The 13899-nt window shown below is 38.4% G+C and overlaps 1 protein-coding gene across 1 annotated transcript in view; it reads left to right on the forward strand.

Annotated features, from left to right (window-relative positions):
* Window positions 1–13899, forward strand: part of adamts3 (ADAM metallopeptidase with thrombospondin type 1 motif, 3) — a 172672-nt gene that overhangs the window by 112525 nt on the left and 46248 nt on the right. The window contains exons 9-12 of the mRNA XM_042488052.1: window positions 648–791; window positions 3853–3985; window positions 10652–10765; window positions 11980–12125. Coding sequence (XP_042343986.1) covers window positions 648–791; window positions 3853–3985; window positions 10652–10765; window positions 11980–12125 — 537 coding nt within the window. The remainder of the gene's footprint in view (window positions 1–647; window positions 792–3852; window positions 3986–10651; window positions 10766–11979; window positions 12126–13899) is intronic.

A 13899-nucleotide genomic window follows, 5' to 3' on the forward strand; every position in this document is an offset into this window, starting at 1 on the left:
AAAAAAAAAAAAAAAAAGATTTTCCAAGCTTTTGGCTTAAAATGCCTTTTTTTTTAAATGGAAATGCACAAATTAAATTCATCTGTCCTCACCACATCTCAGCCTTTCATACCCTCAGAGAACAAACAAAAGAAGTTATTGATCGTTGGTATCTTATCGGCCATGAGAAGCTGGAAATTATCGGTTTATCTGTATCGGTTGAAATAATCATTATCGTGCATCACTGGTTATGATATCCTCATATTTCACTCAGGAGTCAAAGGGAACCTTTAAGCTTGACAGAAATAGTGATTTGATGTATATCTTGAAACATATCGATATCGACTGATATGAAAAAAATTATCGTGATAAGACTTTTTTCCATATCGCCCAGCCCTAGTGTGAAGCATCAGTGTTTTCACAGACCTGGATGTAAACTGTAACCACAAACTGACTGGTTTGCAGTGGCATACATCTGTAAGGCGATAATTCTAGTTTGAATAAATATATCAGGTTATTTTCCATTTCTAACCACTGAAAGGTAGTAGAAGATTTTCTATTCTGAATCAATGATATAAAAGCTTCTTATTTACTTTCAACTCCATGGGCATTAGTACATCTTAATATCCTGTATTTTTGTAAATAATTGCTTGTCTCTTCGTCTTCAGGTTGGGTATGGAGCATGATGGCCAAGGCAACCGCTGCGGGGACGAAACGGCGATGGGAAGCGTGATGGCTCCTCTGGTGCAGGCGGCCTTCCATCGATACCACTGGTCCATGTGCAGCGGACAGGAGCTGAAGAGATACATCCAGTGAGTCATGTTTGCAGTTCAGTGCACAAAAAGTGGCCGTCAATAGGCATATTTAGACGTTGAACTTAGCAGCCAATGCTACTAAATCCTTATGGAATATGAGAAAACAAAGCAAAAGCATTTTTGTTTTGGATTCTTGTGAAATTGGCGAAATTTGCAGGGGAAGACGTGTTGATAAAACTGCCTTTAAATAAATAAATAAATAAATAAATAAGAACCAACAGAAAGTTTTTTCAAAACTGTATAGCTCAGTAGCCAAATATAAGGTGCTTCGTGAATGGAGCTGTACTTGTATGGGGCTTTTCTAGTCATTCAACCACTCAAAGCACTTTCACTCTACATGTCACATTCAAAACACTGGTGGTGGAGGCTGTCGCACACACACGCTCACACACTGATGGAACAGCCATCTGGAGAAATTTGGGGTTCAGTATCTTGCACTAGGATACTTTGACATGTTAACTGGAGGAGCTGGTGATGGTACTGCCGACCTTCCGATCATTTAACAACTCACTCTACCACCTGGTGGCGCTATCTACTCTAAAACATCATCCCTCTGTCAAACTTTCTGCAGAGTTTTACTGAAATCTGTGAGGCAGTTTTTGAGATATCCTGTTTACTAACATAGAAATAAATATATGAGGCTGATAAAATAAGCTCAGGGGAGGTTAAAATTATCTCTACATATCTATATTACATTATGTTTGCATTTAAGCGTCGACTCCATATGCGTTAGTTTCTGGGTTTTTTAAATGGAAACGCCCACTCAGACATCTGCAAAAAGTTGTAACCTAGGTTTGAACGACTAACAGCAGAAGTACCACTACGGAAGCTAATGTAGTGCCGTGAACAGATCATTAAAACCACCTGAAAATGTGATATTTTTAATGCATTTAAAAACAGCCCTTTCTGTCGGGGAACTAAAGCAACCATGATGCTCTCTTCAATGCCACCAGACTAGGATATTTACCTCCCAGAACACGGGAGCTGCTGGTTTTCTGAGGCCTAGATTGTTAAGTGTGTATTGTGTGGGTGTTTAGAGAGCTAAGGAGTTTAAATGCTGCAGTGTTGTCATGCAGGGACATATGTCAGGACATTTTTTAGAAGTTTTTAGAAAGGCATTGGAAGGAAGAAGAAACTTTTTATTCTCTAGGAAACCTATTTTACTCACCCTGAATTTACACCACTGACCTTCAGCCGAAGCTCATGATGCCTCTCAAAGCACTGATACTGTCAGATACACTTCAGTATTTGAAATATGCTCCTGTAGCTAAAACAGCATCATGCCGTCTCCCAACAGAACATTGAGTTTTTCACTCAGCTGCACAAGAATCAATTTCTTACAGAGAGAGTTCAGTAGAGCGTGGACACCGAACTACAACAGAGACATACATGAGTTGACGATTACAATGTGCGATCAATCGCCATACAGCACACTGTTTTTTGTTTTTTTTTTAGAGCAGCCCCAGGCCATTAAAATTGGATCAATTGCAGAGAAAACTCAATATATCATATAAAAAGTGCTTCTGTAGTTTGATGAAGTAGGTTCATAAACATGGAAACTTTGGTTCTGCAAGGCTGCTGTGATTAAATATATGAAATGTTTAAAATCCAAATTACGTTTGTACCCTCACTTTGACAGAAACTACAACAAAAAAAGAGGAAAAAAAGCTGGGACTTACTGCAGATAAGCCATTTTCAGTTTCTGGCCACATGCAGCCAAATCTGTCCAAATATAATGCATGACTCTTGGTAAAAAAAAAAAAAAAAACTTGTTACAGAATTTCTCTAAAAACATTTGCAGCAGTCAGTATGAATATTCAGGTATGAAAGTTGTGCATGTTTAAATGAGAGAGCAATAAGGAGCTACAGAACAATAAAACATTAAACTGTAGGGAGTTAAATGTTGGGTCTGTTTGCTTTCCTGTTTTAAAAGCAGTGCTTTCTCTTGGTTTGATGTCTCATTAATTAGATGGTACATTCAGTTTTATAACGAAACACCAAACCCCAAAGAGGCTGAGGTTAGAACAAAGATGAAAACACTCAAATAAATGTCAGTATTTAATGATAGTTGGGTCTCAAATAAAGTCAAAGAAAAAAATCCTTCAGGGAGGTTGAATTCCAACAATGGCTCAAATGGTAAATTACACATAATATACATTTCTACAGCATTAACCTCACTGGTACAACAGCAGTCATGCCATATTCATCACTGTGATGCTCGGATTTTGTACTTTGCCAATTTTAAATTTCTCTTGATGAATCTTTTTAATATGGCCACAAACTAAAAAAGATTCTTTTTTGCCCAGAGACACTTAAAAAAAAAAAAACACATCAAAAACACATCAATTTAAAAAACAAACCCCCATTTATCACAAAAAAGTTTTTACGTTTGCATGAGGTGGTATTTCAGGAGATTTGAAAAAGCCATATTTTGCAAAACTGCAATGGTAACACTTTTTTAGTTTTTATAGGTCACATGATGCTATGGCTATACGCATGTTGGTAGGAACTGGCTCCCTCGGGCATGATGCAGCAGGCGCCACAAGAGGTGTCATTGCATCACATAACTTTAAAAGTTGAGCAGATCATCCAGAAGTTTTCGAATCCACAATTCTTCTGTGAAATTGTGAACTATCACCTCCCAAAAAATCCTCATACATGGCCACTCCAGTGGATAAGGGGTTTCCATCGTCGCCTTTGATTGGAAATAATTACAACTAGTGCGGTGGCTGCAATTAATAAAACTGCTGATGTTTTGAGCATCCATCGCCATGCTTCTTGGAACTTTATTGCACGAGAAGAAGTCGCAAAACATCACCCAGTGGAAACACAGCCATCTCGCAACTGTGTTTTATAGACATTTTGAAAATAATGCTTAAGTTTTGTGCAAATATGTAATGGAAACACGCCTTGTGAAAATGAATTTCCCCTTGTTACAATGAAGGCTATCTATATATCTATCTGTCTGTCTGTCTGTCTGTCTGTCTGTTGTGTGAATGTGGATGGCAAAGTTGAGTCTTTGTTCAGTTTCTGAAACCTTTGCTTCATTTTCTTACAGCACTTATGACTGCCTCTTGGATGACCCCTTCAAACACGACTGGCCGCAGCTTCCTGAGCTCCCCGGCATCAACTACTCGATGGATGAGCAGTGTCGATTTGACTTTGGAGTGGGCTATAAGATCTGCACCTCAGTGAGTACAGACCCTCAAACCTCCATTTGGTAGGTAGATGCTACAGTATATCTGCACGGAGTCAATGCCATCCCCATGAACATGCCTTTGAGGGATATTCAGCAGAGGAAAAGACAGACTCCATTAACTCTGAATGAGCTGAGAAAGAAATGGTACTTAAGATGAGAAAAGAATGTGTAGTGAGCTTTTCACAGAGAGATGTGCGGGAGATGAGGATGAAGGCTTTCGCAGAAACTGGCTTAAACATCAGCAGACACGTATGTGCCAGATGCCAGATTAGTGAGCACTTCAAACAGACATCTGCTTACTTTACACACCTGCTGTCCTGCTAGGCTCTGCAGATGTGTGATAAATATTCTGCCATCAGCACAACTTTTCTTCTTCTTCACTGGCCACATCACCTTGATCTGCAGCTGCTTTTAATTGATGTCACATCTATATGAATGGAAGGAGTATAGATGCTAATTAAAGCCTTGATCTTACAGAAAATATTGCTTCTTCGCCTTGGAGTAAAGTTTTTTAAGGTCTAGTGTTTAACATGTGGGAGGATGTATAGGCAGAAATTGAGATAATATAGTAAGCATATTTTCTTCAGTTTATAATGACCTGAAAATAAGAATTTTTGTATTTCTGTTACCTCAGAATAAGCTTTTTATATTGACATAGGGAGCAGGGCCTTGTCCAGCGCCAAGTTTCTACATTAGCCCCGGAGAGAGCACTGACTCAAAATAAAGCTGTTCATGTTTTGAGATCAGCTGCCATAGTTAGAAGCTCCTCCATGTCAAGAGCATCGGAAAAAACACTGTTTTTTTTTCATATAAAACTGCTTTATTCAGTGGTTTACCAGTTTAAATTGCTTGGTTCGTTTGTTTTGGAGAGGAGGAGACCTCTGCGGATAATTCACCTCCGAAATAAAAACCTCCAGAACATCTGGATCTTAAACTTTTGAAACCTAAGCAAATTGACTAGATTTATCAAAACCATTGAAAAAAGAGAAGAAATTACCCAAATTTTAGAAAGAAATGAGTAAAAAGTACCGAGAAACTATCTGAAAATTAGTAAAAGCAAAAAAAGGACAAGTAAAAAACACAAACAAACAAGGAAATGATAAGAAAAGAGCTGAAAAATAACAATAATTATGTGACATAACTGCTTATATGTAGTAATAATGATAATTCTAAACATTTCTGCTGGACATTTTTCCCTAGCTATTTTTCTTAAACAATTTTTTTTTAAAAATGCTATTTTTTTGCAGTTTGCCGGACATCTTCCGCAGGACGTCTTCCCAAGTTGCTCATTACATTTTTCCCCCATGTTTTCAAAATAAATCAATTTGCTAAGGGTTCAAAAGTTTAAATACTTGAGAAAGGTGTCAGTACGCAGCCCAAGAAAGGTGATGTCAGTCTAGGTTTCAAAGGGTTAAGTTATCAGAGGAAAATGATTAGCACACATTAGCAGTTGGTACACTAGCAGCCCATCTCCTACATACCAAACAGCATAGGCGAAACATCTAAATCACATGGTACATTTATTTTGGAGAGGAAGAGACTTCTGCGCATAATTTGGCTCTCAGTAAAAACCTCATAAACAATGAACACTGACGAAATTATAACCAGGAGAAGTTTCCGCTGGTTGCAATCTGCGGTCCTCACCACTGGATACCATAAAATCCCCCTAAATCTTACACACTGCTCCTGTAAGCTTTTCTTTTATCAAAATATCTTCTGATGAGGATTCTGCAGAGTTTCATAGGTGGGTTTAAAAAGTCAGAAATGGCAGCAATTGATGTGTAGCTGATTTGATGGCGAGGTTGATTGTGTTTTGCAGAAAACATCCTGCCCTTTCAAGACGACCTGTTTCTGTCATTTATCAAGTTTAAAAAACCTCAAAACTTGCAGGGGATGAGTCATCTTGCATTGACATTTATACCAGAGAATTCTCAGGGGTCTCCTTTTCTTCTTAGAAATCCACCTAAACAAGGCATTTAGCCTTTGTTTCTTCTTTTCGAGGTTATTCAAGGGTTTGCCAAAGTAGTTAAATAACCTTTTTGTCTCTGGAATAAACCATTACTGAAAAACTCAAAGAAGTTGACACTATACTGGAAAAAAGCAAAATGTAAGAATGTATGTATGAATGGACTGATTGTTTTTTTTTAAATTACATTTTAATTTCACATCTAGCAAAGAGCTGTTTCCTTTTAAACAATCTGATGACCAACCGGCAATCACTGATCACTGGTCTGCTGAGGCTGAAGAAAGAATTACAACCACACGCATACATGAATGCACATACGCACACACACACACACACACACACAAAAACACTGCCCTCACACAGACTCCAAATTGGGTCCAAGGAAACGTCAGAATAAGCAGCTATGAAATTTTATTTTCCCTGTCATAACCGAATTATACCTTATGATTATGGAGTAATAGCGGTCTTGTAGCATCTCCAATTATTTGAACAATCGAGGTCAGCCTCATAGTTTGCGTTAGGTGGCCAACATGAACAAGCTGTTTGCAGTTTCCCAAACTACTCTGTTTGAACCTCACGGAAACAAAACAAGAGAATCAGAGCTGCAATTGGAGTAATTGCGGCCGCCTACAGTGTTTGTGCATCAGGGCCCTGTGGATTCTTTTGTGTCACAAGCTCAACAGCTTTTTGTTTGTTTGGGAAAAAGCCATTGAATCCAGCTAATTGTCTTGTTGCTCTGCTCTGCAAACAAAGCCAGAGCTCGCTCCAGCAATTGAACAGACGTGGAGGGGGAGACATGGCTGCTGCAGACGGGTGCAGAGAATCATATGACTCCCTGCGGGATTGAAATGTCCACGTGTTTGACGTTTTTTTTATATTTATATATTTTATATTCATAAACGATAGGGGAAACAATACATTAAACATAACATCAGCAACAACAATAATGGTCGGAGTCCATCACAACCACACACAACAACAACACATACAGTGAAAAAGAACAAAAAAACAATCAATCTACCACAACAAAAAAACAACAAACAGTCCGTCTTTATCTAATACAGAATTTTTCCCAGTCACCACATATTGACCATCAGCATGATGTCTCACCCGTGTTGATGAAATAAATCATTTCCGATGATTGGAAGTGATCTGCGTTTTTCTAATATTGTCATTCTGTCTGGCAATATATTGGTATGTGTCATTAAAATTTGGGTGCAGCTGCATAGTATGTTTTGCTTCACATCAGACAGAACTGTCAATTTGGTGGAATTGGCGGTTTCTAAGGTCTGAGCCCCGGCTTCAATGTGTTCAATATATATGTCAGTTTATGCAGAAAAGGCTACATCAGCCTGTTTAGAGCACATTTTTGGGGTCTAATCCCAATTTGTTAAATGTGATAAATGAATTTATGTTTTTTGCAAAGTAAAAAAATGGTAGGGATGTCCCAATCACATGTTTTGCCCCCGATCCAATCCGAGTTATTTAATATTAAGTATCTGAAGAGAGGACAGACAACTGTGTGACAGCTGGCATGAAACAAAGGATCAAAATACTCTGTTATGCTAAATATTCCCTATCCTAATCAGTCAAAAAATGCCTTGATCGGTCCCATATCCGATGTTTGAGATCGGATTGACACATCCCTAAAAAATAGTGCAACTGCGACTGCCGTTTTAGCATGTCAGCCATCTCCATCTTGGGTTTTTTTGGAGTCAGAAGTGACCATATTTGGATAAGAGGCTGGAGCTGCAGAGAAGCAAGTGGTGGAGACTGAGGACACTATCCGCAGAGAGACTGTCACTCAAGCAGCTGACTGTCACTCAAGCAGCCTAACCTAAAATATGCGTAACTTTAAGCCTTAATAAAATGTAAACGAGTGAGTTATGGAAAAAAATGCACCCCTTGTACAGTCAACCAAACAGTTTTTAGTACCAGGCTGTAATCGTGATTATTTCTGCTGTAAAGTTGGACATTTTAATATGGCGGAGTCTGTTTTGGAGCCAGCCTCAAGTGGCCATTAGTGGAACTACAGATTTTGTCACTTCCACAATTCATTTTTTGGCCTTGGAGGTTGCCTTATGTAAAGAACCAAGAAATGGCAACAAGGTGGTGATATTGGATCCAAATCTGCACTAAAAGATGATCCTGTTTCCTTTGACCATAGCCTAACTTTCCCCTAAAATTAAACAAAATGTGTTGATTTATGAGATACTCTTCTGCTGCTTGGTTTAGGTAACACCAAGCATCAGCTGAGTCATGCCGCTTTTTGCAATTTGCATCGTGTCAAATTGATACCTGCAGAGATCACAGTACAAGAGATGGCATATAAAGAGGCGGAAAGCAGTTGCAAAGAAATTACTGCATTTCAAAAGATTTGACGACAAGGCTGGATAAAGAACAGTAGAAAAAACCCAACAAGCCTCATTAAGCCTCTGCAGGTGTGCAGGCTCACAAACAATAAGTGCAGGTGTTTTGATGCACGTCATACACCACTGGTGTGAGTTGCCATAAGAGAGAGAAGTCAGATTAACTAAATAAACAGGAACTAAAAGAAGATCAGAATAAATTATTTGGCTGAGATAGTTGTATAACCTTTTAGCACCCTTCAAAACAAGTTGTTTCACAATATTAGTGCGAGTTATGGCAGAAAGATCAGCTACAGTAATGAATCAGTCCAGGAAATTCAGCCTCTGTTGCAGTGGTGGTAGCTTCAACAGGAAAACAAGACTGAAGAGAATAAAATTACACACAGAGTGAAAATTAGCACATCAGTAAAACAACGGAGGTGATTAGGAAAAATATGGATATGTTAAATATACGGATCCAGTGAAAGTAATTTCATACGATGCTGGAGTTATTTGATCTTCCCACTTGGTTCAGTGCAGAAGAGTTTCAACTGCAGTCTGAACAAGCTGCAGATGAGAAAGCACTGGCTTGGCTGAGATGGCTGAGAGCACAATGTCAGCATAAAAAGGAAAGACATTGACCAGTTTGAAAAATCACTCTCAGCCTGTTGAAAGGAGCAGCTTGTAAGGCTCGTGTCTTTCACAAAGTCTTTTGATATGTCGAGATGCTCAAGGCAGCCGAAAAACCCATTGTTGAGTTCTCTCAAATCAGACTGATCTGTTCTAATCCTTACAAAAAAAAGAAGGTCTGACCACTTTTCCTGGAGAGGAGCTTAACAATAAGCGGTTCCCAAAGAAAACCTAAATCCACTCAGCTGATAGTGGAGCCCGTAACACTTGTAAACAACGTTTAAGTCTGCGGTGACAGCTGTCTGTTAGATATAACTGTGAGTGTGGAATACTAAAATACCTACGTTCCTGTTTAGTGAATGTGGCTCTTTTTTATAAGACGTTATAACAATTTTTTATTTGAAAAAAAAGAAACAGCTTTCCTAGACGTGGTGGAGTGGTCTTTTGGTGCAGTCACAGGCACTTTTGTATCTAAGAAAAAGGACCACTCCACCATGATTGATAAACTGGTTCTTTTTGGCTCAGTTTTTTTCAAACTTTTAACCCACCACAGAGAACCCAGTCTTTATTTGTTTTTTTTTAATTAATATTTTTTATTGTTGGTTCATTTGTGGTTTGTCTGTATGTCTTACAAATGTATGTCCCATTCTCATGCACACCTAGAGGTAATTTTTTTAAATTTGGCACAAACATCCACAAAGAGTAAATGATGAATTAATTTTAATTTAGTTGTTGTATGTCAAAGGTCAAAGTCAGTTTTAACTTGTTTGTCTCATTCTTGTGAAAGCAAAATCTCAGACACACTGAGAGAATTTCCTCCTTCTTTCTCCTTCCTTTGGCACAAACATCCACTTAGTGTTATGATAAATTGATTATATTTTGGTGGTCAAAGGTAAAGGTCACTGTGACATTGCTTTTGTCTTATTCTTGTGAACATGATATCTCAAGGGTTTTGAGGGATTTTGTTTAAATTTTGCATTCATTCAACATTCGTTTGGTCTCAGAGATGACTTGGTCAGTAGTTTTGTGGTTACAGGTCAAAGGTCAAGGTTCCTGTAATTTTGTTCATCTCATTGTTTTAAATGTGATATATCACAAGGGTTTTTAGGGATTGTCTTCAAATTTGGCACAAATGTCCACTTGGACTCAAGAATAAGATGCCTAGAATTTGGTGGTCAAAGGTCAAGGTCACTGTAACCACACAAAACATGCTTTTGGCCATAACTCAAAAAAATGATATATTAATTATTTACAAAAAATGCACAAAAATATCTAATATCATAAAATGATAACATTATTTATCAAGCAAAACAAAGATTGACTTTGACAGAAGACTTCACTGTGACATTGTAGTATTATTCAGAAACACTTTTCTGGCCATTTTTCAACATCAGAACTCACAAACAGAGGGGAAGACATCAGATTGAATTTTGGTGACACTAATCTTGGGTGTTCTCCCTTAATCTGTGCTGACTGTATAAATCATCTGTGCTGTCGGTCGTATGAAATTGGTGTTGTAACACGATGCTGCTGAATATTTGAAAAGAAACTGTGACGATATCTTTGGTGTTTAAAGAGAATATTTTGCATTTCTGCCCTTTCAGCTGTCAGATTATGTATTGTTTTGTGTCACATGCTTTACTTGAACTTTCATATACAGCCCCAGTTCCAGCTCACTCACCTTAACACACAATTTTCGTCTTTTCTTTTTCAGTTTCGAACATTTGACCCATGTAAACAGTTGTGGTGCAGTCACCCTGACAACCCGTACTTCTGCAAAACCAAGAAGGGGCCGCCTCTCGATGGGACCGAGTGTAACCCCGGAAAAGTAAGTTCGTCCAATACATGTGGTAGAGCATGGCCAAAAGCCTCCTCTCTTATTGTGAGGTTTTCCACCAGATGCTGAAACCTAAGAGTGTTAAAGACGTCCAACACTGAAGTTAAGTGATAAGGTCTGGCTCTCAGTCTGTGTTCCAGTTCATCCCAAACCTGTTGAATGAGGTTCAGTTTGTCTGTGTCCCTGTGTTATCATTCTGTGTCCCCTGTCTGAGGTTTTTGCATGTCTGTGAACATAACTTAGGTGGAACTCTTCATGAGTTTTATTTTTTTCCCTCAGCAGCAGTTTGTTGAGTTTTAGCCGTGGGGTTAGATCAATCAGAGCTGATTAGATAACACTGATGCATTAGAGGAGCAGCTGCTGCAGAGGTGAGTGAAAGCAAACTTTCTTTTGCTGCCATTATACAGGTTTGACCCTGTGAACTCCCAGGTGCACGGTTTCCATGGGGATGCAGCCAGTTTAATCTGAAGTAGATGGGGTAAAACAATAGTCAGCACTAAAATTAGATTAGATAAGATTACATTACATTACTTTAGGTTAGATTAGATTACATTTGATTTGCCTTTATTGTCTCCCTTAGGAGAATTTTTTCGTGGACATACGGAGAACACAGGTGATGCTCTGCCACCCCGAAAGTGTTGTGCATCGAATCATTCAACATATTTAACAGTGCTCCAAATGAACGGTCCAGTCTGGCAGTTGGAGTTATTACTTATGAAGGCACTCAGTGTGTTTGTGTGTCTGTGTGTTTGTTTGTGTGAAAGAGAGAGAGAGCGAATAGAAAATTAATTTATGACAATGAATGCTGATATTTTGGGGGGCTGCCACAAATAAATGAAGGTTTGGGAAAACCCGGGTTTGAGGTCAGGGCTCTGCGCCGGCCAGTTAAGTTCTTCCAGACCAATCTGGGAGAAATTATTTCTTTATAGACCTGGAAAAAACCCTCCCCGAATTGTTGACACAAACTTGGAAGCACACTGTTGTCTTAAATATCATTGTGTTATGTAAAATAAAAAGTCCCTTAACTTGAACCAAGGGGCATAACTCAACCTTAAAAAGCAGCCTCGGACCAAAAGTACTCCTGACCACATACATTTGGCCATGTAGTGTGCTCTCATTTTTTCCCTGTATTGTCATCAAGTGAATCCAGAGAGCAGGCTTTTATTTTTGGCTGACTTTTTCCTCTCCCTTGTTATCCTCTTTAGTGGTGCTACAAAGGTCACTGCATGTGGAAAAACCCTAATCAGGTCAAACAAGACGGCGCCTGGGGCTCCTGGAGCAAATACGGCTCCTGCTCGCGCTCCTGCGGAACTGGAGTTCGCTTCCGGACACGTCAGTGCAACAACCCAGCGTGAGTGGCAAAAACAACTTGATTTGATTCTGGGAGGATGTTTGATGCTGTACATGTCCTTTTGCTGGAATGAATCCACCTAATACTGAGTTAAGGATGCAAAGTGCAGGTTTTAATGAGGAGCTCTGTAAGCATTTGTTGTTTGATCAAACACATAAAATCAGGGTTCAGTTAACACCATGGCTTTATTTTGGGGAGGTAAGCAGTAGGAACTGAACACATGCACATGATTACATTAATGTACCCGTCTAGGTGCAAAAATATGCTATTAATGCATTTCAGTTCATTCAGAGAATATTTGGCATTATTAATTCAAAAGACATGATACTGCACTGTCTGACAAGTTGATCTTAAAATAATCTTGGAAAGTGATTGCCTTAAAAAAGGAAAGTGAATATAAATATTAATCTTAATTTATGTTTACTTTATATGTGTTATGTTTACTTGAAATGTAGCTATATTTATTTAATTTCATGAAGTTGCAACTTATGAACGACAAGTAAAATTACCTTGTTCTTTCTGTGTTAGCAACTTTCGTAAATTGACGTAGTCTGACCTTACTTGATAATGACAAAGATTTTACCAATGATCAAATAAGAAGATCTGCAAGTTTTGTTTTAACAACAAGAAAATGCAAATGTGACTGACTAGATTGCAACCAGCAAGCACAGCACAGTAAACGTGGTTTCCTGAAGTGCTAAAAAAGACTGATTCATGTTGTAACTACTTCACAAAAACTAAGTAAATATATACAAATTTTGAGCAAACTTAACAATTAGATAACAATTTAACATAAATTAAGATTAATAGTTATATTTGCTAACATTTTTCAAGGCAATCAGTTTACTAAATGTTTCTAAGTAAAAATATCTTGTCAGTTTTTACAGTGTGTGTGTGTGTGTGTGTGTGTGTGTGTGTGTGTGTGTGTGTGTGTGTGTGTGTGTAACGTGCGTCGAGTCTGCCCCCACGCACAGGACGCCACAGCAGGAGCAGACGGCATCATCTTAATTTGACACAAATTATCAGACTTGTTATGCATGAATAAACCCGCATGCTGACAAGTGCTTTACGCTTAGCCTATTATTTATTTCAGGAGCCTGAATATACACGAAAATGTAAATTTATGCAGAAAAAAACAGTGGTACTAACATTACCATATTGTAGAGCTTCCCTGCACTTCTCAGATGAAGCTGTTCCCTGTAGCTCCCTCCGAATTTCCAAGCCTGATTAAAATGATACACGTTTACTCTTTTCTAACATGCAATTTCTTGCTGTCATGAGAGAAATAACTGTCTTCTTTAGCGTGATTTTGCTTTAAAATCCAAAATGTCTCAAGGAGAAGATTGGGCTCATTGGCTCAATCTTAATCTAGGAGGTTTGTTTCCTAAATTTAAAGGTATATTTCTAATTTTTGGAAATACATTTATTCACAGCCTTACCAAACAGATTGATCCTCTCTTTTAACTCTCTGATTTAGTCTAAGTATGGGCAGTCCAACTGTATGATATAGTAATTTATTAGCCCAATGAGAAATTGCATGTTCACTGCTTTTGTACCACAACAGTCCTTGCCAGATTTAAACTAAGTGCAATATGCACAAAATGCCAAAGAGCATTAGAAATAAGGTTTAAATAGGGCCTGCAACACCTGAGGTGGTACATTATTTCTTACACATTGAAATATCACTTCACAGGTATGTAATGTTAATGCATGGTGTTGGTAATGGTCAATTAGCAGCGTTCTTAAGACATGTCAACTCACAGTGCTCCAAAAG

Source organism: Plectropomus leopardus, chromosome 6 (assembly GCF_008729295.1).
Source record: "Plectropomus leopardus isolate mb chromosome 6, YSFRI_Pleo_2.0, whole genome shotgun sequence".
In the NCBI taxonomy this organism is placed as follows: Eukaryota; Metazoa; Chordata; class Actinopteri; order Perciformes; family Serranidae; genus Plectropomus; species Plectropomus leopardus.